This window comes from Cydia amplana, chromosome 2 (assembly GCF_948474715.1).
Source record: "Cydia amplana chromosome 2, ilCydAmpl1.1, whole genome shotgun sequence".
Lineage (NCBI taxonomy): Eukaryota > Metazoa > Arthropoda > Insecta > Lepidoptera > Tortricidae > Cydia > Cydia amplana.
The window spans coordinates 13,493,591-13,519,799 of record NC_086070.1 but is presented as its reverse complement, the minus strand read 5'-3'; the positions used below and the strand labels follow the sequence as shown (position 1 = coordinate 13,519,799).

General features: G+C 35.5%; 1 protein-coding gene across 2 annotated transcripts; it reads right to left on the bottom strand.

Annotated features, from left to right (window-relative positions):
- Positions 1-402: 402 nt before the first annotated feature.
- Positions 403-21,601, bottom strand: LOC134657638 (anosmin-1). 2 transcript variants are annotated; one of them, XM_063513210.1, is made up of 10 exons: positions 21,401-21,533; positions 13,409-13,619; positions 12,794-12,980; positions 11,602-11,800; positions 7,580-7,764; positions 6,728-6,870; positions 6,084-6,222; positions 3,907-4,042; positions 1,637-1,712; positions 406-594 (listed from the first exon to the last, which is right to left on the bottom strand). In XM_063513210.1, the coding sequence occupies exons 2-10, from the start codon at positions 13,580-13,582 to the stop codon at positions 427-429; spliced, it is 1,407 nt and encodes a 468-aa protein (XP_063369280.1). In that variant the 5' UTR covers positions 13,583-13,619; positions 21,401-21,533; the 3' UTR covers positions 406-426. The 2 variants fall into 2 exon arrangements, with proteins under 2 accessions (XP_063369274.1, XP_063369280.1); XM_063513204.1 differs by lacking the exon at positions 13,409-13,619 and having other exon boundaries at positions 403-594; positions 21,401-21,601.
- Positions 21,602-26,209: the final 4,608 nt, after the last annotated feature.

The following is a 26,209-nucleotide window of genomic DNA, read 5'->3' as shown; positions in this document are numbered from 1 at the left end:
ACACACATCATGCTCGTCGATTGGCTAGGTAATAATAAATATCAAAACAAGTTTATGGTTGATTCCATTTATATTTCTGCTCTTTGCAGGATAAGAGCAAAGAAAATTTAGATTTTCGTTTTCTTACAATAATCATTATTATCATCCCAAAGACAGAGAGACGAAGAGGGAGAATAGGTATGAGGATAAGATTCCATGTACGAGCCATAAACGGTAAAATTACACGTTAAACTAATGCAGCATATAACAAAACATGAATGCTGATGTAATTAATGTCACCATCCAGACATTTTGAACAAACAAGGAACCAATCTAATATCCTTTCATAAGTGTCTTAAGATGTTTTTTTTTAATACTAATACTGTCATAATAAAATGTTGCTTTAAAATTCTGGCGAAATAGTTTAAATTAACCATATGGAATAATTCAAGTTTCACAGTTTATTGTTGTGCCATTCATCCGTCGTTGAAAATAGTCACACCCAGGAACATTAACGATGATTTCCGAGTCAGGAGATAGACTTTTCCGTGATTTGTTTACATTCACTTTGTAAGTGCAATCATAATCCAATTCGTAGATTTCGAAAGTGGTTTGCTGTAAATATAAAACAAAATGATTTTTTCGTAAATATGATTTTTATTTAAATTTAGGCTGGTAATATTTTTGATGACTGAAATGTCACAGAATTTGGGTGGGCAACATTAAAAAAAGGAGTCTTGGGATCGTCTGACCCGTAGCTAGCTTCATTGTCATATTTAAAAATCAAAAGGTCGAGGACGAGTTTTCGCGGGGTTTGAGCATGGTATAATAATATACTCTGCCTGGTACTCTCTTCCGAGATTCGCGAATGACCTAACTGTCACTTGCCTACGTCATCATGCTGTTTACAGGTTCTCAAACTTTAAAATGTGGGAGAATTTTAACCAACGGTGAAAATTATTTTAACGGCATTAATTTTAAGTTATTCATGTAGAAACATAGTAAAATAAAACAAATCTATACTGCACTTTTCACTCCTACTCTTACAGTTCCGAATAGAGCAGCCAACCATTTTCGTAACAAAACATTAATTACCAAGCTTACGCCGTGAAAAGTTTGGAAAACACTGCGACTGCTGACACTGAGCGAGAAGGAAATAACAATTAACACGCGTTCGACAAGGATGACGGTCAGGGACAAAATGGCGGATTGTCAAATGTGACAGCGCTATCCTGTGTTGCCAGTAGTGTAAACAGAATTACCCGAACGTCTGAAATTTCTTTCGTGAATCGGAAGATATTGCTAACGAATAATTAAAAATGACGTGTTATTGTAAAATTTAAGATAAAATACATATAAATGAAAATTATAAAATTATAAAGAAATATTTTAACTTATTAACCATAGATATAATGTACCCATGTAACATGTTATGTTGAAATAAAGTGGCAATGTTATTGTGACACTCTGGGAAGAGAAGACCATGTTTTATTAGACCATGGGTTTGAGTCTACTTTCTAATTAGACGCTCATCATAACCGCTCATGCTTGATATTTTTGCATATTATGTTCATGCAAATTGTGACGCCGGCCTGCCCCGCGTTATTCTGTTATTGAATTCATTTTCACTTCGTTAATATTGGTAGTGTATATTTACCTCAGTGGTTGCCGAAAGAATTTTATGTTCGTGTTGTGGATTTTCACATTTTTCCGTTCGCCACTGTACAACATATCTGTAAAAAACAAGTATGCACATATTAAATAAAACGACAAAGGTACTAACAAATTAACAAATATAAGAGCCTCGGTAGTACAATTTTGTACCATTTGGAGTTCAAACTCTAGGTCCATGGGGTCCCAGTGCGCATTAAGCCGGCCACACACACTAGGTTATAACCGATGGTTATGCCTGCACAGTTTACTTGTGCAGGCATAACTGAACGTGTGTATGACATGACTCCTTGCCTGCGCAAGCAAACTCCTTGCCTGCGCAAGCAAAATTGAAAATATCAAAATTTATATTTTTTGCCTGTCGGTTGTGCTTGCGCACTTCGCTTGCGCAGGCATAACTGAACGTGTGTGGCTGGCAGGCTTGATAGGCTTCAGTTATCCAGTGATTGCCGAGGGGATAGGTCGCAAGTCACTGTGCAACAATGTCGTCTCGCAAACGGAATGCAATTGTAGAGGATTTTTAGGGTTCCGTAACCAAAGGGTAAAACGGGACCCTATTACTAAGACTCCACTGTCCGTCCGTCCGTCTGTCACTAGGCTGTATCTCATGAACTATGCTAGTTAGACTGTTGAAATGTTCACAGATAATCTATTTCTGTTGCCTCTAGTACAACAAATAAATACTACCGGCCAAGTGCGAGTCGGAGTGGGGCTCCCATGATTTTTTTTCCGTTTTTATAGATAATGGTACGGTACCCTTCGTGCGCGAGTCCCACTCGCACTTGGCCAGTTTTATTATTTTTTAAGTGTGGAGTGGATTCATGGTTTGTATGCGTGTATGGCTGACGAAATATAAACCTAATAACGCTATTGCGTCGACGTCAACCACCGCTACCGGTGCCATGATGGTTTGAACTGAGAGTTTGTGCAGGTTTGTCGTTACGTGTGTGTGCCCTATGGAACTCGGTCGTGCCTGTTGGTTTTGCTTGGAACTGTACAGCAGACTTGCTAAAATTGTAACCCACTTGTAACCCGTCCGAATAGTACAAGTAAAAATGCAATTGCATTGTAAAGCGAGTAAAGTATTCGGCTGTCCCATATCAAAACCTAGTAAGTGCTTCAGACCAAATTTTACAGAATAGAGCGTAAAAACATAAAATGTATCAAACTTAAATATTTATTTTTATTTTTAATAAAAAAAAATACATGAATGATTATTAACCATTATTTATTAACATCAATATTTTATAATATGTACGTTTCATTATCATTATATTTTATATAGGTACGTTTTATGCCCCTTATCTACCTACTAAGCTTGAAAATGTAAGCACCGATGTTAGTGTCTTAGTTATTCCCGCTCCATTACCTATAGGTTAGTATTAAGTGCTAAGCTCTTTTTAGGTGTGAACTGGTATATCACTTAGTATCAACTTTTAAGACACAAGTATCGGGGTTTTCCCCACTAGTTAATTACTAGGTACTAAGTTGTGACCAGTGGTAACAAATGAAAATTTTATCTCACTTTTTACCACTCGTAATAACTGAAAAAAATCCCCTAAGTAAGGTAAGTATTACCACCACTTTAGGTTTTATTTTGTAATTTTATTATGAATAAAAATATTGTTAAATACATTGTCATTTATCTTATAATTTATCTTAGATGGTAGTAACTAGTGGGAATTACTTTTGTCTTTATCAGTATCATACTATAAATTATAGCATGCTAGCTTTTGTCCGCGACTTCTTCTGCGTGGATTTAGTAATTTGGGTAGCTTATCCAATCTGCTTTTCATCGATTCCCCGTACAAACTTCCGCGCCCCTTTGCACCCTCTTAAAGGATGACTTCTGGGATATAAACTACCCTATGTCCCTGCCCGGGACTCAAACTCTCTCTGATACCAAATTTCAACAAAATCGGTTGGTTCAGCGGTTTAATCGTAAAGAGGTAACAGACAGACAGACACACTTTCGCATTTATAATATTAGTATGGATTACGCTCGTGTTTAAAATTCGGTCTGAAGTACGTAGGTGCTTACTACGTTTTGATAAGGGCCGGCGCAGTGCACTTAATAATCCCTTTTGGCTATTTAGGGTTGTCAAAATTTAAGTAATTATCTTATCTATGGTCGTGCATGCAAAGGGACATCAAGTTCTGTCAACCCTAATAATTGCTCGGGGCAATGCTGACTTGCTGAGCCGAACGGAGCCGAGTTTGCCTGAAGTCAGGAGTGTCTCCCCTGGTATCACCTACCTTCTAATGCCGCTAGTAGATATTGGGTTCCAGGATATTCTAGCCTTCAATTTTCCATTTTGCCAAATAACCTTGTGCAACTTAAGGCCTTTGACAACCCTTTTATCCTGTTTATTAAGTGACTGTGGCGCAAAATCTGAAATTACATTAAAAATCATATCAAATTCAGTATTATTAACTAATTATCTATTTATTTTTGGCTTAAGTTAGTATGACTCACGACAGTTTAAATTCGATTTATTTATTTCTTATTCCATTTAAGAAAAACAAACTGATTACAAGATTAGGAATAATTAGAATTAGCTATAGAATTTCCTAGGCTTAGTAGAATTAGCTGACAGCAACAGTCATACACATTGAAATAGTCAAGTGTCGGTAAAATAAAATAAATAAATAAAACATTATTGTAACTTAGCGGAAGTTGACGGAATAATTTATAATTCATCATGATATATATCACATATTCCATTTTTTGAATACATTTAATGGTTCAATAAAAAGTGATATTTTTTGTTGTAAATTTAGCACGTAATATATTGATTAGAACCCATTTTCACTCATGGCACTCATGGGGGGCCTTTCACGAGGAATTGATATGATTTGTCAGGATGGACGAATTACCTAAGCTTCTTAATATTAATGGTCTGATTATGTGATTATCAAAGAATTCAAAGATTAAAGTATAGGTAAGTAGGGTCTGTGCGGAAATAAAAGAGTCCTAGAATGTATGGGTTTTCCCTTGCGAGTAGGTGTACATTCCACGACTCTTCTCTTTTCGCACATAGGTATTCTCTTAGTAATAGGTCATATTTTGACTAAGTAAACCCGTGTGAAATACCTTAACTACTGTGAAAATATGGTACTAAAATGTGTGCAAGGGTTATGTTATAAATTATTATTACAGTTTATAAATGTGTTAAATAGCAAATCCACTTAATAATGAATACTGAATACATATAAATAGTTATATCTATTTAGAAATATTCTATGTACGAATAAAAATATTTTTTCTACTCCAGCACTCAAATGTGTCAATTAAATGACTGACAGTGATATCTAAAGCAATGTCATTTGAATGCTTTGTCTATAGGCTCATAAGATGACTGCTAGCAGTCATCTTATGAGTATAATACAACTGCTTTATTTTTTTTAAAGATACAAGTTCCGATCATCTTGATTGAAAGAGGTATGTTTTCATTTACAATAATAACTCTTTTTTTTTTAAATAATAACTCTTTTTTTTTTTTAATAATAACTAAATTTTTTTTAAATAACAACTCTTTTTTTTAATAATAACTCTTTTTTTTAATAATCTCTTTTTTTTTTAATAATAACTCTTTTTTTTTTTTTTGCTGCAGCTGTCATAGAAAAAGTAATGTATGCAACAGCTCATAATTGGTTCTTAAAATTCTCGGGTCTTTTTTTACAAAACTCGACTACGTCTCGTTTTGTAACTTCGACCCTTGAATTTTAAGAACCCTTATTATATCACTGTTGCATAAACTACTATAATACTACAAAAAAAAATGTAATTGACTTGGAATTGGTTACCGGTTTCAATTCGCGATCCTTTTTTTAAATAGAAGTATAAGGGATTAATTTTACTGGTAACCGATACCAAGTCTGAGCGCCGTTCTGAACTTGGATTGCCAACTGTGAACAAGTGATTGTAAAGTGACTTAAATATATCAAGGTGTTTGATGTGAAAAAACTGTGGTTTGATTAGCTTATCACTAGTATCACATGAAATTGGGTTTTGTTTCGTGGTAGTGGCTTAACCAATGATATTATAACAAAAATATATGTTATAGGCGTTTCACAATTGAAACGCTTACCTTGTACAAATTGTATAAGTTGCCTTAAGGGGCCAACTGATTAACAGTTCGCTGGACGGTATCGGCCTGTCAGTTAGAACAATAAGTTGACAGTTCCGAACAACTGACACGCCGATACCATCCGGCGGACTGTTAATCAGTGGGCCCCTTTAGGTATTGCATTAGGTACTTAGGTGCCTACTAAATATTATTATGAATTATGATACCTAGCGGAAGAACTCGTAAGAGCATTTGTTTCTAGATTTTGTTATAATCTTGTACTTTAAAGCGGCAACAGACAATATGCCGCAGACGCAGAATAAGTTTTATTTTTAATATTCAAGTGGCGTGGCGTTACTTTACCGTGGGTGCTTGTGGTGTTGTAAAATACAGCCGCTTTATCACTTCGAAGCTTGCCGGTGCCAAATTGACTGATCGTTTGTATTTGGAAGAAATACATTGAGTTAGGTTTTAGCTCTTTTATTTCAGCGTATGTTTTGTCCTGTAAGAAAACAAATTAAGTTGAATTCATTATAATATATATACATAGAGTCTGTTCGGAAAGAAAAAAGTCGTGGAATATATTGGGCCCCATACATTCCACGACTCTTCGCGTTCCGCTTTCCGCACAGACTCTAATAATAAGTAATTATTTACATCAGTGGCGGTACAATGTAGGCAAAAATACAGACACTGCCAGGGTAGGTAGGTACCTTATTAGTACTAATACGACCTTATTATATGCATTTAGACATACCTACTTACTTCAAGTGTGAGTAAGTGTACCTACTAGGTTTTTGATTATTTTAATTGATTCCGTTTTCAACTGTGATTAGTTTTCAAATTAATTTTACGTCTTTTCTTAGTCTTGCTATTTTCAAATACACTTTTTTAACATTTATCTTTCAGATTTATTTTGTGTGGATATTAGCATTTTAGTTTCAGTTTGATACCTTTATCTGAGACTTTTGGCTTAACACCCCTCCGTTCTAGTTTCCCCAACTTACCTTAGGAACTGTCTGATGGTTTACTAGAACTGAATCTAGATCACCCGTCACGCCCCGAACGCGACGGCTCCAGAACACTTTGTATCTATTTACCGGCAAGTCCGAGTTGGGTTCCTTCCATTCTAGACGAACCGTTACTGTACCTGGAAGAGATAATTTTTACTTTTAATTATTTGTAGTTATTAAATAATTTAAAAAGGGAATATTATGTGCCATTTATTACCTAAAGCCTAAAGAAATCAGACAATTTAGGTCATACTCGTACCTACATTTATTCATAGATTTAGGATTCTTTTTCTTTAAAATATTGAAAGAAAAAGTAAACGCTAAAATGAGGACATGTATTAAATGGAGACAATTTTTTTTTAGATTGACGTATCGTTCGAGAGCTCTGAGGCTTCATCTTAAGATCAACTCGTGTGTTGATCGACGGCTTGGAAGAGTTGGAATGTTGGCTTTTTAAACAGTTCAGTCAAGGGGAAGTCGGAATTGCGCATCGGGTATTCAAGCCATCACCCGGCTTTTGTAAAGTTTTGATAGACCGTGTAGGAACTGTAGTAGAAGGATAAATAATAAGATGGAGTTGACCCCCTAAGGTTACGATTGAAAACCTGAAAACGTGCACACTGAAACCTTGAAAGCAACCTGATTCTCGAATTGATAGAACCCGATTTAATCTGGTGGTAACAGTACATATTGGTTTTTGACATATCTCAAAAAAGAATTAGATTGATTCATATAGGAATAAGAATTTGAGCATCCGAAAGATCAAACCAATGTTATGGCTCTTCGTTTCCCCACAACACGCTGTACGCAATAAGTATATATTATGTTATAAACATTATTGCGTACCGTTTTCAGTTCGCACCGGGTGTATCCTCAACCGTTTGGGCGGTGGAGGCGCTCTGGGCCCCTTCCTGGGGGTGAAGGGTGCGCTAGGAGATGAGAAACCTCTGCTGCCGGTCGAGCTGACAGCGGCTACCCTGAAGCGGTACCAGCGGCCTGGTTTCAGCAAGTTGCGGAGAGAAATTTTCGTTCTGAAAATATTTCACCAAATTTGAGAGAGAGATATATATATATTTTATTTAACACCAAATACCTACATACATTAAAGGTCAATCATTAAAACTTCAGGCTCCGTTAACGATTTTAGAGCCAAAATGTCAAATTGATAGATTTCGTTGTTGAAATTATACACATTTTGTTACGTAATATCTAAATAACAAGTATTGGTTTCTATTAGCACGTCTTCTCATCTTGCCTATTAATAATGAGGTCTCGAGCGTGCGTCACCGACAATATATGACGAGAAGGGACAGTTTTTAAAAATTCATCCAAAAATTATAGTGGTAAATTATACAAAATGATGTATAAGAACAGTTTCAGGAAATGATGTAGATTGTTTTAGTATCAAAATTACGTTGAAATTAAGTCGATTTTCACGAAAAAAAATCACTTGTTTTGAAGTAATTTCTGGTGAAAATTGATTTCGTCCAACTTTCATTTACTCTTGTTCAATATCATATAACAAAAATGTAATCTATGAAAGTTGGAGTACAGGATATATCGTAATACAAAATTACCATTTTTAGCAGTCCAAACTTTACGAAATTTCCAAATAAGATCGACTAAATCAATGCTTTGCGCGCGTTTACCTAAACGTCCATCAGAAAAAAAATTATCACTAGCTGTTGCCCGCGACTTCGTACGCGTGGATTTGTATACTGGTGGTTATATATTCTACATTAGCTTAGAACATTATGCAGCAAAATATTGCAGTAGGACGGTTAATCATTTATTAATTATTAATATTATACAACGCATGAGACTTGTCTTTCACAACCTACGAAGTTTCTAGCCCCTAACTAAATAAAATTGTTCTCGACATAATCCCTCTCAACCCCCTTAGAAGATTTTCATGTCCTGTATTTAATAAAACCTACTACCTAACTACCTACCTATTTACGAAGTTTGAAGTAAATAAAATTTGAACCCAATCCCTTCAACCCCTTTTTAACCATTTTAGGGGATGAATTTTTAAAAACGCTGAAGTTACTTTTCTTGTCTTCTAATAATATGCCTCTGTACAAAGATTCAAGCCCGTTCTCACAAAAATGTTTGAACTCCATACAAACTTTCAACCCCTTTTGCACCACCTTGAGATATAAATTTTCAAAAACGCTGATTTTTTTTTCCGTTTTAAAATAATACCTTTTTATGAGGTTTCAAGTTCCTAGCTTAAAATAAAATTTGTACCCTGTACAAACTTTCAACCCCTTTTTGTTCTTGTGTGTGTTTGTACTTGTATTGTCTTCTAATAATATCCCCAAATACAAAGATTCAAGTCCCGCGCTCGAAAAAATCTTTGATATCCATACAAACTTTCAACCCCTTTTTCGTCACCTTAGGGGATGAATTTTCAAAAACGCTAAAATTAGTTTTCCTGTGTTTAAATTTAATATCTTTTTGCAAATTTTCAAGTTCCTACCTTAAAATAAAATTTGCACCCCAAGACGAAATTTCTTCCCCTTTTTAAATCCCTTAGGGGTTGAATTTCCAAAAACGTTGCAATTACTTTATTTTGTAATCGGCTATTATGCCTTTCTAAGAAGTTTCAAAGCATTTGTTATGGATTCAAACTTTCAACCCCTTTTTAACCCTGTTAGGGGATGAATTTTACAAAACGCTGAAATTACTTTTCCTGTCTTTTAATAATATCCCCAAATACAAAGATTCAAGTCCCGCGTTCGAAAAAATGTTTGATATCCATACAAACTTTCAATCCCTTTTTTACCACCTTACAGGATGAATTTTCAAAAACACAGAAATGAGTTTTCTTGTATTTTAATAATATATCTTTTTATGAACTTTCAAGTACCTAGCTTAAAATAAAATTTGAACCACATATAAACTTTCAACCTCTTTTTAACCCTGTTAGGGGATGAATTTTAAAAAACGCTGAAATTACTTTTCCTGTCTTTTAATAATATCCCCAAATACACCTTAGGGGGCGAATTTTTAAAAATGCTGAAATTAGTTTTCTTGTTTTATAATTTAATACCTTTAACAAAGTTTTAAGGTCCTAGCTTAAAATAAAATGTGCACCCCAAGACAAACTTTCATCCCCTTTTTAACCCCCTTAGGGGTTGAAATTTTAATAACGTTCAAATAATGTTATTTTGCTATCTTATGTTATGCCTTTATAAGAAGTTTCAAAGAATTTGTAATAGATGAATTTTTAAAAACGCTAAAATTACTTTTCTTATTTTCTAATAATATGGCTTTGTACAAAGATTAAAGTCCCGCGCTCAAAAAAATGTTTGATATCCATACAAACTTTCAACCCCTTTTTCACCACCTTAGGGGATGAATTTTCAAAAACGCTGAAATTAGTTTTCGTGTATTTTAATAATATATCATTTTACGAAGTTTCAATTTCCTAGCTCAAAATAAAACTTGAACCCCATACAAACTTTCATCCCCTTTTTAACCCCCTTAGGGGTTGAATTTCTCAAAATTGCTTCTTAGCTCTTTTACATTTTATAAATGCAATCTAGTGTCCAAATTTCAACTTTCTAGCGTTTGTAGTTTCGGCTCTGCGTTGATGAGTCAGTCAGTCAGTCAGTCAGTCAATCAGTCAGGACACGTGCATTTATATATATATATATATATATATAGATTACAATACTTAATATTTACTTACGTGGCATTTAATTAAAAAGCGCTGGTGGCCTAGCGGTAAGAGCGTGCGACTTGCAATCCGGAGGTCGCGGGTTCAAACCCCGGCTCATACCAATGAGTTTTTCGGAACTTATGTACGAAATATCATTTGATATTTACCATCAGTCGCTTTTCGGTGAAGGAAAACATCGTGAGGAAACCGAACTAATCCCAATAAAGCCTAGTTTACCCTCTGGGTTGGAAGGTCAGATGGCAGTCGCTTTCGTAAAAACTAGTGCCTATGCCAATTCCTGGGATTAGTTGCCAAGCGGACCCCAGGCTCCCATGAGCCGTGGGAAAAATGCCGGGACAACGCGAGGAAGATGATGAAGTAACATTTAAATAAGAAGATTCGACTACAGGATAATGAAGTACTAGCTATTCGTTTTAAAATCTCTACGGTAGAGTTAAAAAAATCAAGAGTCTCACGGATGTGACGGATATCGTTAAAATATAGGTAGTTAAAATCTTATAAATGATATCGTATCGTATATAATGTACATTGTACGTCCAGTGAAAAAATATATCGTTGAGCTCGACAATATAAATTATCAATAGTGTCTATTGTTTAAACTAAGCACTTAAGAGGAGAGATCAAATGAAAGCTTGAGAAGATTAGCAAGCAAAAAGTTTGAACATTTTGTTAGACAAATTATTGTTCAAGGGACGTTGACCCTGGTGTTCCTTTACGAAACGATATCGTTTAGACTAGGTGTACTTTATAGGTAGGTACCTAAAAAGCATACAACAAAATGTTTCGCTTATGTATTGTTTTAAGGCTTGCAGAGGCGACCCCCCAGGAGGTCTTAATTCTAGTACATCAAGCCCTATTTTATTGGAAGCACAGGATTTTGTGGTCACGCTACTTCTATCATCTAATACCTTTAAACGAGCAATTCTTGCATATTTATTTATATATTCTACCTTTAAACGAGCAATTCTTGTTTATTTATTTACATATAAACATATATATTTCGGGGATCTCGGAAACGGCTTTAACGATTTCGATGAAATTTGCTATTTGGGGGTTTTCGGAGGTGATAAATCGATCTAGCTAGGTCTTATCTCTGGGAAAACGCGCATTTTTGAGTTTTTATATGTTTTCCGAGCAAAGCTCGATCTCCCAGATATTCATAGTTAATAAGAGAACTTACTTATTGGTTCTTAATAGTAGATTCCATTCTGCAAGCCTCGCCTCCTCGTACTTCGGTCCGAGATGATGTTGTTCCTCAAGCAGGTACATAATCCTGCCGGGTACTGCGCGGGCCAGATCTCCGACTCCATCAGACCATCTGATGAGGATTGATTTCCGCTTCTCCTTGACTTCTTCTATGACTGGTAATGCTGGGAGTCCTGTGAAATATTATATCTAAGTTCAAAATTAAGATATGTCGTTTTCTCAGGAAATTTTATATACATATACTTACAAAAACATACATATTACTTTTTGAAGTTTTCATGAACATCATTCAAATCATTGTTAGATGTGATTGCGTGTTTGTTTGTGTTTGTTATAATACTTAGATATTATATCATGATGTTGATAACATCATATCATTGTAACCATTGTAAGACGTGTTTGCTTGTTATTGTAAAGCTTTCTATTGTGGGCATTGCATCTTGTTCTAGTAGGTAGGTAGGTACCTACCTATGTTTGACGCGATGCCGGAAATTCTATTGTGAATAGTGATATGGATGTTCATTAATATACCTAGTTCGTAGCATGTTATATTTTACATGATTTTCTTTCGGTAGTTTTCTAGGTAAGCGGATACGGGCATAGTAAAGAGTAGATACTTACCTACCATATGGGACCGGGCTAACTAATTGCCCTACTGACGTGCCTGGCACAGTCAGTTAGCCTAAACACATGTAAGGTTAGGTGGGGTAAGAGAAACTATGGGGCAAGTTGTAGGGAACATTTAAACAGAGATACTTAACTCATACAATTTCTCGCCCTAATTGCCCCGAGCAAAAGAAACTAAGTACCTATGTTTCTCTTACCCGACCTTACACAGTTAAGGATGACTCACGTTAGACTTCTTTTCTATGACGGCTGATCGGTGATCACGTGGTGCTTTCCATAAAAAAAGAAGCGCCGGAAGCTCCGGCCCGGTCCCGATCCGGTCAAGCGTGAGTCAACCTTTAAGTGGTGTCCGGTTCTATGCCGACACGAGCAGCTAATACTCATAGATTTCAACGACATAGCAGGTAGGTAGGACTGATTCAGTTGATCTAGGGGAGATAGGGCCAACAGCCAACATATATTATGTAATAACAACCGTAACAACCGTAGTGGTGGCACTGCATGGTTGCCTAGGTTGTTGGTCTGTAGGTAGTAAGTACCTGGCAAGGTCAGTAGGTCTACGGGTTCGCTGCAGGTAGAGCCACATCCGTGGTGGCAGCAGCGCTGGGTGCCGTCGCACTGGTAGTCCAAGTTGCAGGCCTCTACACAAGCGGCTTGCCACTGCGGGATGTCGTAACCGGGGCACGTCCCCGGCTTTTGCTCTTGCATCCGGCATTGTGAGCGGCACTGAAGAAAAACAAGCGAAAACCTTATTCATAAACCACTGCATAAACCCAAAATTTACGTTTAGATCGTAAAGGTAACACACAATATGCCTGAACATGCAAGATTGCAAGTGACTTTGGTCTGTAGTATACTTTTTGGCCTGGTTCTGGTATTAATTATTTTCTTAGTCCTAATACATAGTTAAAAAAAAAAACAAATAAACATGTTTCTGACAAAATTTTAATTTTGATATATTTTTTAACAAGCAGTCTAAGCTTAAAATTGGACGTGGATCATTGATATCAAAAACTATGAATTGACTTTGATTTGAGTATCTTGAAAAAAAAAGATTACCGTAAGTACCTATCACGGGTTTCACGCATATTTTGGTGCAAGAAGAACGGATTAATGTCATGTTGGCAAAATATATTTACCGGCTTTATACTTACTTGTGTTCTATTTTCCTTGCTGACGTCAATGCACATCAAATCACACCTCGTCTTGGACAGCGCATCCGTTTGTATTTTTGAGAATCTCCTTGATTTTGATAGTACGTCAGATGCCAGAAACACTATAACCAATAGTCCAAATATCGTTCTTTGCATCGTGAATCCAGTTCTCATTTTTTTTAATCAAACTCTCAGTATATCATTGCTTAATCTGTAAAAAGCATGTTTCGTCTTATTCTAGTAGGTAATAACAATTTATAGATCAATAAAATTTTATGCAATAGGTAATTACAGTCTATACTAGATCTATAAATGTACGCCTTCCTTCGGGCCATGCTCAGTGTAGGGTTCCGTAGTTACACGTCCGTCAAAATAGACTTTTTCCAAAAACTCAAACACGGTTCAACCGACAATGTTCGCTGTATTTTCCTTGAAAGTATTTTTACTTTACTCTATGAAGAGGTCCTCAATAATAATGTTCTAATTATTTGTGTTAAAATTGCTTTTAATTTTATTATTATTAAAAATTACCATTTATACAATTGCATGCACTTTAAGAATCACAATAGGTATCATTGTAAATCGAATTTTATTAAGGAAATAAAAAAGCTTAGTTATTTATATACTTAATTAATTATAATTATACTTCCACGATTTTTTTTTCATATTTTATTTTTCTTTTAGAACGATTATACTCGAAACTATTAGGTATGTTTATCAAAAAATGGTTGTTGAAGACTCCTATTCGTTTTGAAAGACCTATCAAACGGACAGACATACAGATGGACATGGCGAAACTATAAGGGTTCCTAGTTGACTACGGAGCCCTAAAAACGAGTTTCGTTTTACTGTTCATTTAATATTTAGGTATTTATAATATTAGTCAGGCAGGGACTTAGACGGGTTACCTTTTTGAAATTACTTTATTAATGCTAAACATAAATATCGGAATTGTTTGTTCCAATTTGCAAAGCGGACGAGATTGACGAAAAACCGTTTATTCCTGATTGTTACTGCGTAACTTATTACGACCGCGCGGAGTAAAAGGTGACGTCCAATCAAGTTTAAATAGAGTTATTTTAACGTCCGACATTTAGAGTGATATAGGTATGTCGTGACTTCGTGAGAGCTAAAAATGTTACGTTAAGAGTCCGCAGCAAACTCGGTTCTCCATACAAACGTAGTTATTTACGCTCTCATTTTAAAACGACTAGCTAGATTGCACTGAAACATTGTGCCTACAATAGGATGAGATATATCTATGCCTTTAATTAGTTTATGTAGCTTCAGATACCATAAGTAGTTAAAAAAATAGCGAATTAAAGTTTTTCATACATAACTTATCGTTGCATAACGCAGTTATTACATTAAATCATACAATTTTAAACGTATTTAAAAAACAGTTGTACGGTAGAAAGAAGAGAAATTGTTTTGCTCTATTTCGTTTGTTTTATAAGCTGGAGCTATATAAACTAATTACAGGCATAGATATACCTCATGTCATTGTATGTGCAAAGTTTCATTACAATCCACCACGTAGTTTCAAAATGAGATCGGAACTCCGTTTTTATGGGAATGTGAAATTCGGCCGCGCTTGCTGCGGACCCTTAAATGGCGTGTTAGACACCTAATCTAATTATATCATTTCATCTTCAAAAAATGTAGTATGTAAGTGTGGTGCGAATAACCAGAAATAGGAATATAATTAGACCTTTTGATAATTATGTATTGTTAACTTCTTGATGTATCGAATGTGTGTACATTTCCGAGAAAAAGCAGTCATTCATATAATATGTGTGCATTTTAATAAGCAAGTAGATACACATGCATAGTAGTTAATCATACAGTTTAATAATTAAAGAAGTAAAGGATGACTTACGCTAGACTTACGAGCCCGGTCCGGGGCCTCCGACTCGTCATTTTCTATGACGGCTGATCACGACGTGCTTACCATAGAAAACGAAGCGCCGGCAGTTTCGGCCCAGTCCCGGCCCGGTCTAGCGTGAGTCATAATTAATTGGTGATAATAAATATTTGGCTTATTGAATGTCTGTCCCTCCATCACTGAATTTTAATAAAATTTGGCCCATATAGAACCAGTTTTTAACCTGGAAAGGGACTCAGGTCAGGTCACTTAGGATAAGTAGGTTTAGTTTACCTACTCATTATCCCAGAATTCAAGCTTGTGAAAATTGTGCAATGGGGGTTGCAAGATTGTATGCCAGTACGAAGGGGGAGGGGGTGGAGCATTATAACGGTTACTACGGGGCAAAGTCGCGGGCATAGCCTAGTAGCAATATAGCCTAGTAGCCTAGTAGGATTTTCACCACACCAGCTGGTAAAAGCTCTCTTGATTGTTGAAAAACTGATGAGAAAGTTTCTTTTTATCCACATGTGTGGCAAAGAAATCAAATGCACAGTCCTCAGAACGTGACCTAACTCGAAAGTGACCTCCTAAGAAGATGACATACTCCGCCTAAACCTTTTAAAATTAGTCAGCTAAAGAACGGATGCTTAGCACGAAGTTCCATGTGCTAAGCGTCTTTTCTATAGGAGCCGTTACGTATACATTTATTTTTGATTCCTCCTACCCTGTCTCGGGCACACCCTGTCTGTGTTGAACACGTCAACACAATCACCCGCGTATTATACATTTCCTGATACACATGGAACAAAACATTTGCGTGAATATGTAGTTTGCGTGAAGTAAAACAGTAATAAGTAAACGTTTCCTAAGTTTCTTTCTACTATTAAAGTGAACGTGTGAATACATTATAGGCAGTAAAAACATTATCGCCTAAAACATATTATGTAGTTATTGACAAAACAAATCATTAATGCAGATTAATCAAAACATGAAAAAAGTTTCTTTTGAATGAAATGTATCATTATATTTTTACTCAGCTATTTGTTTATTTAATAAATAATTATTCTAGGCTAATATAATTAAAGTACTCAAACATAACTAAATACCTAAAATAAAATGAAAACTGAGATATAACCGCGAAAATCGATGTTCGTCAATTGCGGGCATTTTTCTTTGTCACTCTAATTATGAGAGTAAAAGAGAAAGATCCCCGCAATATGCGAATTTTGGTTTTCGCGGTAGAATCTCTGCATACTAAATTTATTTGTCGCTAAAAATCACTAGGTACATCCTGTCCGCCCGGTTGTCTGCCTCTATCTTTAATCAAATATTTTTCTATAAAGGGGCCCACTGATTGACAGTCCGCCGGACGGTAGGTATCGGCCTGACAGCTAGAGCAAAATGTTGACAGTTCCGAACAACTGACAGGCCGATACCGGGGGGACTGTTAATCAGTGGGCCCCTTAAGCCGTATCTTTTACTGAGGTGTGACAATAAAGAGTATCGTCGAGAATAAGTCTGAATTTCTAGCCCCGTCCTCCCCTACATGATACATATAACATTGAACTGATTTTTCCGAGAGCAGACCTATTAAAGTGTCATTTGTAGAGTCTGTGCGGAAAGAGAAGAGTCGTGAAATGTATGGGCTCCCTTACATTCCACGACTCTTCTCTTTCCGCACAGACTCTACATACCGTAAAATGGGGTGAGCAGGTGCAAAACTGACATTCAAACCTCGATAACATTTTATTTTTATATATGCAAACTGAATGGTGTATATAATAAGTGTTCCGGAAGTTTGTATTTTCGTTTTTATTTTATTTTGGGTAGTTCCATTTCATAACTTTGACGATAAACAGGAAAACCCACCTCACCCCGTAGTCCCTCGTATTTGGGGTGAGTTGGGTTTTCATACAAAGGTGATTTTGGAAGATTGTTGGATCGATTTTTTTTTATTATGAGTATTACTATAGCTCCAATTTAAATTGGAATGCATTGTTTTTGTGGCAGTAGCCTTAAAAACCATCTCACCCCCCTTTCAAACCTTCTCTCCCCATTCATAACCCAACTGTCCCCGCGAAGCCTACTCACCCCATTTTACGGTACATAGTGGTATCTTAGGCTTACCATACTAGTCATTTGTTGTGTAAATTAGTCATAATAATTAGACAGTAGAAAAAGGCCAGTAAATCGTGTCACAAACTCTTTTTAAAATCCTTTACGAGTAAGTCAGTATGTGGAAACATTAATATTGCCTAATATTGATTAAGCTGTCAGCATTTTCGTAGTAATTAGGGTAATTCGCCAGTAACTGGCCACCCTAAAGGGTTCGGAACTGGTTTTTTGCAATAACTTCGAAATAACCATATTTTTAACCCTTAAATGCATAGTGTTGCCAAATGTCTACAAAGCATTAGACAGCTCACAGATTAATGGTTAAACAAATTATATTTGTACCTGTATATTATTTCAATAGTAAAACTAATAAACTTTCCGAATTATTACATAAATTTACGCAGTATTTTAATTTATAAAAATTACATTTGTTTATAGACGAAATGTCGGAAAACTTAGAAAAAACTGGAAGTTGATGATTTTTAGTATGTGATTTTGGGCAGATTTTTCGGGGTTTGTAATTATTTTATATTTACAAACTTTATCATAGGTATATCACAAATAGTGTACCTTTCTAATGGTAGTAAAAAAATCATATATCTATTACTGAAAATTACATCTATATATATAAATGCAAGTGTCCTGACTGACTGACTGACTGACTGACTGACTGACTGATTCATCAACGCAGAGCCGAAACTACAAAAGCTAGAAAGTTGAAATTTGCACACTAGGTTGCATTTGTAAAGTGTACAAGAGATAAGAAGCGATTTTGAAAAATTCAACCCCTAAGGGGGTTAAAAAGGGGATGAACGGTTGTATGGGGTTCAAGTTTTAGTTTAAGCTAGAAATTTGAAACTTTGTGAAAATGTATTATATTAAAAAACAAGAAAACTAATTTCAGCGTTTTCGAAAATTCATCCCCCAAGGTGGTGAAAAAGGGGTTGAAAGTTTGTATGGAGATCAAATATTTTTGTGAGTGTGTGACTTTAAACTTTGTATATGGGTATATTATTATAAGACAGGAAAAGTAATTTCAGCGTTTTTGAAAATTCATCCCCTAACAGGGTTAAAAAGGGGTTGAAAGTTTGAATCCATTACAAATGCTTTGAAACTTCTTAGAAAGGCATAATAGCCGATTACAAAAAAAAGTAACTGCGACGTTTTAGGAAATTCAACCCCTAAGGGGGTAAAAAAGGGGATGAAACTTTATCTTGGGGTGCAAATTTTATTTTAAGCTAGGACCTTGAAACTTTGCAAAAAGGTATTAAATTAAAAAACAAGAAAACTAATTTCAGCGTTTTTAAAAATTCATCCCCCGAGGTGGTGAAGAAGGGGTTGAAAGTTTGTACGGAGATCAAATATTATTGAGAGTGCGGGACTTGAGTCTTTGTATAAAGCCATATTATTAAAACTCAAGAAAAGTAATTTCAGCGTTTTTAAAAATTCATCCCTTAAAAGGGTTAAAAAGGGGATGAAAGGTTGTATGGGGTTCAAGATTTATTTTAAGCTAGGAATTTGAAACTTTGTAAAAATGTATTATATTAAAAAATAAGAAAACTAATTTCAGCGTTTTCGAAAATTCATCCCCCAAGGTGGTGAAAAAGGGGTTGAAAGTTTGTATGGAGATCAAATATTTTTGTGAGTGTGTGACTTTAAACTTTGTATATGGGTATATTATTATAAGACAAGAAAAGTAATTTCAGCGTTTTTGAAAATTCATCCCCTGACAGGGTTAAAAAGGGGTTGAAAGTTTGAATCCATTACAAATGCTTTGAAACTTCTTAGAAAGGCATAATAGCCGATTACAAAAAAAAGGAATTGCGACGTTTTAGGAAATTCAACCCCTAAGGGGGTAAAAAAGGGGATGAAACTTTGTCTTGGGGTGCAAATTTTATTTTAAGCTAGGACCTTGAAACTTTGCAAAAAGGTATTAAATTAAAAAACAAGAAAACTAATTTCAGCGTTTTTAAAAATTCATCCCCCGAGGTGGTGAAGAAGGGGTTGAAAGTTTGTACGGAGATCAAATATTATTGAGAGTGCGGGACTTGAGTCTTTGTATAAAGCCATATTATTAAAACTCAAGAAAAGTAATTTCAGCGTTTTTAAAAATTCATCCCTTAAAAGGGTTAAAAAGGGGATGAAAGGTTGTATGGGGTTCAAGATTTATTTTAAGCTAGGAATTTGAAACTCTGTAAAAATGTATTATATTAAAAAATAAGAAAACTAATTTCAGCGTTTTCGAAAATTCATCCCCCAAGGTGGTGAAAAAGGGGTTGAAAGTTTGTATGGAGATCAAATATTTTTGTGAGTGTGTGACTTTAAACTTTGTATATGGGTATATTATTATAAGATAGGAAAAGTAATTTCAGCGTTTTTGAAAATTCATCCCCTAACAGGGTTAAAAAGGGGTTGAAAGTTTGAATCCATTACAAATGCTTTGAAACTTTTTAGAAAGGCATAATAGCCGATTACAAAAAAAAGAAATTGCGACGTTTTAGGAAATTCAACCCCTAAGGGGGTAAAAAAGGGGATGAAACTTTGTCTTGGGGTGAAAATTTTATTTTAAGCTAGGACTTTGAAACTTTGCAAAAAGGTATTAAATTAAAAAACAAGAAAACTAATTTCAGCGTTTTTAAAAATTCATCCCCCAAGGTGGTGAAGGGGGTCGAAAATTTGTATGGAACCCAAATATTTATCGGAGTGCGGGACTTGAATCGTTGTATAAAGGCATATTATTACAATACAAGAAAAGTAATTTCAGCGTTTTTAAAAATTCATCCCCTAAAAGTTTAAACAGGGGTTGAGAGTTGGTAGAGGGTTCAAATTTTATTTTAAGCTAGGAACTTCAAACTTCGTAAATAGGTAGTTAGGTAGTAGGTTTTATTAAATAGTGGACTTGAAAATCTTCTGGGGGTCGAGAGAGATTATATCGAGATTATCGAGAACAATTTTATTCAGTTAGGGGCTTGAAACTTCGTAGCCAGGTTGTGAAAGACAAATTTCATGCGTTGTATAATAATTAACAAATGATTAACCGTCCCTACTGCTATCTTTTGCTGCATAATGTTCTAAGCTAATGTAGAATTTATAACCACCAATATACAAATCCACGCGTACGAAGTCGCGGGCAACAGCTAGTATTTACATAAATATGATTTAGCCAATTCAACTTCTAACACTAATTTCGCAGTGAAAATCGAAGTTATATTTTTTTTTACTATTTTTCTTAGAATCGGCAAACAATTATGTGATACATATATTAATTTCGGGCAAAAATAAAAAGTCATGCATTTAAGGGTAAATTTTTCAAAATACCGGTATCCGATCTCTGCCCTAAACTAAAAATTAATTTTATTCACCTATACCTAAACAGAATTTATTTTAGTATTAAGGTGGCTAGTTATTGAAGGCTGGCCAGTTATTGAAACCTTATACTAAAATGAATTCTGTTTATATGTGAACAGAATTCATTTTTAGTTTAGGGTGGCCAGTTATTGGCCGGTAGCCAGTTACTGGCGAATTACCCTATATTGCATTGAGGCTTTTTATGTTACATTTTTTACTCAATCTTTCTATAGTCGGACCAATGGTGACACTCCCACACTTTGTTATAGCATAGTATATCTGATTGCGACTGTACCTAGTTATTGCACTTTTGTTTATGAACTGGCTGACTAGAAGGGCGGCTGCCGTAATGATCAGGCCCGTAGTAAATTCGAGAATTTATTTGATAAATGATTGTATATTATTAGGTATAAAAGTATTACAACTTCTGCACCTAATTGTCCTTATTAAATTAGTTTTAAATATTATGCAATTATCGTTTGGTTTCGATTTGGTGGAATCGTTAGGTAAGTACTCATGTCACGTGACATGCATTGTTTGTTTACAGGTTTACACCAATCTACTAACACTGATTAAATATATCACTTGATTGTCCTTTAATTCTAATTATTTGGTTAGAAAATAGTAATAATCAACTTAGTTCTCTGATAAAATGTACCTACCAAAAATCCAAAAATGAACACTTGTTTGTTTGTTTGTTCTAAGCACACCTGTCGTGAGAGCACGATAAAGTATATACATAAATAAATGTCACTGAACTTTTGACAGTTGACGAGTAGTCCGCTGCGCCCACGACGATCGACTAACATGCGGCATGCGCGCGCGGCCGATGCGTGCACCGACTTCATTAATACGCGATGATGCTTTCCTGCTGCCGCTATGACGGAAGGCTTTTACCGGCCCGGCTTCCTAATTAAAAACTAGTGGTAAAGTTGGAATATGTAGATTATTTTGTGGGTTCCGTAATGGGCTTATATTATTTCGCCCGCTTGTATATGCTACTGATGCTGGTTGTACGGGCCACGTGAGAATCTAAATGAGACACCTGTTTGGTTTGACATTAAATACCTACTCGCAATCCATCTCGCTCGTGCCTATTGATTGCTGCACGGCAGATGCTCTCAATCAATATCAAATCAATTATGATTTTCAATATAAGTATTTTTACCTCAAGAGCGTTCACTGTTGTTGTAAATAATGTTTTCTCCTTTTGAGTGTAGGTATTGCTTGCAGCCTGTCTTTGTTCCTTATTGATGAAGCATCTCTCTAACTCCTATTGGTCCTATGTAGAACAACTTCCATTCTTGCATTAAACCACATGACTGCCATTTTTAGTAAGCAACGACAGCAGTAAATATCCAGTTGGCTTTAAGCGCTCTGCCTTTCTCACGATAATCAGTATAATCACAAACAAAGGGACCCTGGAAACTAACAACGTCTTCCTGGCGTCACTTCGAGGAATGTCTACGAGTAGGTAGGCACAAGTAGGCACAATACCCTGTGACATGTATACATGTACAGTCTATAATTAAACATTTGGTGTCGTTTGTGTTAAGGAGACCTGCTAGGAATACCTAAGTAACAATGTAAGAAAACTTTTTAGAGTTTTGTACAGTTACCTAACAGTAAAATAAGGTGCTATACCTACATAAATGATGTTTTCTAAATCTTGTTTATATTATTGTACCGATTGGACGGAGCATTTTTTTGTTCCTATACAACAGTTTTACAGCAACGATAGGTTTCTAACGGTTACATGCCTACACTACACGTACCTAATGCGTAATGTGTAAATGTATGTAACATAAGTATATGTACTTAAAAATTCTATAAATAATATTACCTATTATAATTATTAATGTAGTAAACTGCTTACATTATTTTTATGTACCTACTACTTATATAACGTTACGAGTGTAAAACATATCGTGCGTTAACGTTAAGTTAAATGTATGTAACCGTTAGGTACCAACCTAAATATTGTCGTTGCTGTAAAACTGTTATACCTATAGATTAGAATCATTAAATTACAAGAATGATCGGTTCAACATAGACAGAGTTAAACGCTTGGTTCATGCGACAAAATGAATCGTAAAACAAAATACGAGTAAGTATATTATGGACTAACTTATCGCATGTAGCTTTTAACGACTGTCGATAAGATTAAGACCCCACATCGATAGAAAGTGTGTTCTCAATTGACCTCTGGTCCTTTTAGATCCTTCGAGATTGTAAGAATTTATAGATACCTATAGTGTACCTTAATCAGTTAAGATTAAGGTTTGTATTTATATTTGTACACATCATTCCGGAATGCATCGTTTAAAAACATTAATTAAGCTGCGCTGCAGAAGGGCATCCGGTCCAAGCCTCAAGAGCAATCAAGCGGTCGTTCCTCTTCTTTGTGACGATGTAGTCCATCTTGTTTTATTTTTAGACGAGAAAAACATTTAATTAGACGATTTAATTCATTGCGATTCGGAGAACGGGACTAACTGATCGTGAGGAAAATACATTGTTCGAGTATTGGGTCTGTGATTAGTTCATTATCCTTTCATTAACTACTGATTATGTTTAATTATTTACTATTTTTAATTTAAGTAAACACTATAACACTACACCTATATATTACATTTAAAGTTAAATCATATACCTATACCTACCTATATTTTAACCACTCACTGGATTTTGGTAATCATAAGTAGGTAATCAGTTACCAGCGGTCATATTAGGTAGTCAATTAAGGTGAATTTATACCTGTGCTGTAGTTTTTATGCAACATTTTACACACTAAAATTAGTCATAGGTACATATTTAAATATTAAGTAAAAATACATAACTATAAGACATTCTTACACAAATTGACTAAGGATACTTACTCAGACAACGATATTAATATATAATATACTAGTACTTAAATATATAGAAACCACCCATGAGTCAGGAACAAAAATATTTATCTGTGCTCATCACACAAAATGCCTTTACCGGGATCCGAACCTAGGACCATCGGCTTCATAGACATGGTCACTATCACTACCTACCGACTAGGTCAGACCAGTCGTCAAACAGACAGACAAGTCGGTCTGTTGTATTTATCAATACAATCAAGAACAATACGCCTACTAGCAGCAATGAAACCATTGTTAAAAAAAAATGCAAACAGAATTATTATGAAATTTTAAGTATTGACGTAGAGTATCTTGTTATTCGTAAACAGTAGGAAGAAACACTAAAATGTACCTGTATATTTATCTTTAGACTGCAGTTATCTTCTTTACTGATGCAATTTCTACTTATTAATAATCAATAAAAACTTAAACCTTTAGGTGATGCATGTGTAGTAAGAAAAATAGGAATAAGTTTTGAAAACATGGGGCTATTTTTAGATAATACATAGGTGCCTATTTAACGTTGCGTCTGCGTCATAGAGCTTTATATATAGGGCAGATACGTTGATTTTCGTGTCGGTAGCTAAATTAAAGACAATTCTTGGTTAAATTTATCAGAAAACACATTCTACAATTAACCTGCAAGAATGACGTAAAACATAACTAGATCATCCGACCAGTTTGCCTTCTACGGGCCGTGACGATGTTATCGTGTTTCATATGCGGTTGTATGCACACATGAAAGTCTCGAAATGACACATTATTAGAGATTGAATTGACTAGGTTTGAAAAAAAGTCATGGCTGAATAAGAACATTGATTCAACACTGATACAAAGTAAAGTAATCCAAAAAAATACTTATACACTACTTAAAAAATTACAATACAATACAATACAAACAATCTTTATTGCAAACCTCAATAAAAGAAAACAATAGGTACAGAAAGAAAACAGAAACACAAGGAGAGGTAAAATTACTGTCGAAATCCGACTTGAGTGTCTATCAATTCCTTACTGGATAACTCCTGTATCTCTTTATGAATAATCTTCCAAAAGTATTTATAGCAGGAATTACTATGCTCTGGAGTAACTCCTGCTGCTATGAAGACTTGCTTTCGTAAAAATAACAGACCAATTCGAGTTTTAGTCATTAAATCTGTTTCCAATATGATACTGATCTAATAACTAAAACTCGAATTGTCCTGAAAGATTAAACACGCGTTTCAGAGCCTAGGTAGATTTGTTGTTTATACCTAAACTGTTTACCTATTTTATAACAACTTAATGAAACAGGAAGTTTTCAAAACTTATTCCGATGGCAAGAGGCCTGACGGAATGACGCTAGTGCCTTGGAGTATGGGTCGGCCACTTGTCTGGGACGCTACCTGCGTAGATACCCTGGCGCCGTCCCATATTCCAAGCACCAAAGTTGGCGCTGGTGCGGCCGCATCCTCAGCCGAAAGCTCCAAACGTCGCAAATATGCGACACTAGGTAGTAGCTACATATTTGCGGCGTTTGGAGTGGAAACCCTGGGGCCGTGGGGACCTAGCGCGCGTAGCCTCTATAAGGAGCTGTCAAAGCGCCTTATAGAGGCTTCTGGTGACCAGAGGGCTGGCCAATATTTTGCCCAGCGGATCAGCATTGCCATCCAGCGGGGCAATGCGGCCAGCCTTCTGGGTACCCTACCGAGCGACCACGACCTAGGCCAAATTTTTTATTTATAAGGTTTTATTTTAAGTGTTTTTATTAGTTTATTTTCTTTGTCCATGAAACAGTAATTACCTGGAATAAAAATTAAAAGTAGTAATGGTTTTTGTACAACACATTTCATAACAAATATCTATCTTAATATACAAACAATAAATAGGTATTGTTAATCGTTTCCTAATGCATTATTACCTTGCAGTTACATAATAATCGTGCGCGAATGGCGAGGCAAATAACAAACCCGAATTTGTGAACTAAACAGCCCGCCCGTGTAACAGCACCAATGTTACGTTACCCCAGGACCGACACTTAAACACCGCTCCTTGGTTATGCAGCCATTGACATAGATATCTAGGGACTGGCTTTACGGGCAATAATAATGAGGAATGACAGAGGCCAGTACAGCGGTGTGAAATCACTACAACGCGATTGGTAGATGAGTTCGCATCACGCGCGCGATTGGTTGACGAGTTCGCATTACGCGCGCTATTGGTCGCAACTAGTTGCGTTAGACTGCACGATTGGCTGGAATTCGTGAGTAACACCGCTAAATTTGTACTATTTTTAGTGCCTCATTAGCCCGTCCTTAGATATTATACGTCAATGAATGCAGCAAACAAGAGCGTCTGAAATTCTATTTAAGTGATTAAAGCGGCTAAAAAATGTTCCGAGTGTCACTACAGGAATGTAAAATATTGATATCAATACCAATGCATCGTACTCTTACGATATTACATTAGACACTAATTACATTTACCTACTATGTACTTATTATTTATTACGTATCATATTTAACATATTCTAAATACAGTTCAGTGCAGCACGCGAGATGTAATTTTTGTATTTTTTACTGCCGCTTGATGATGGTGTGA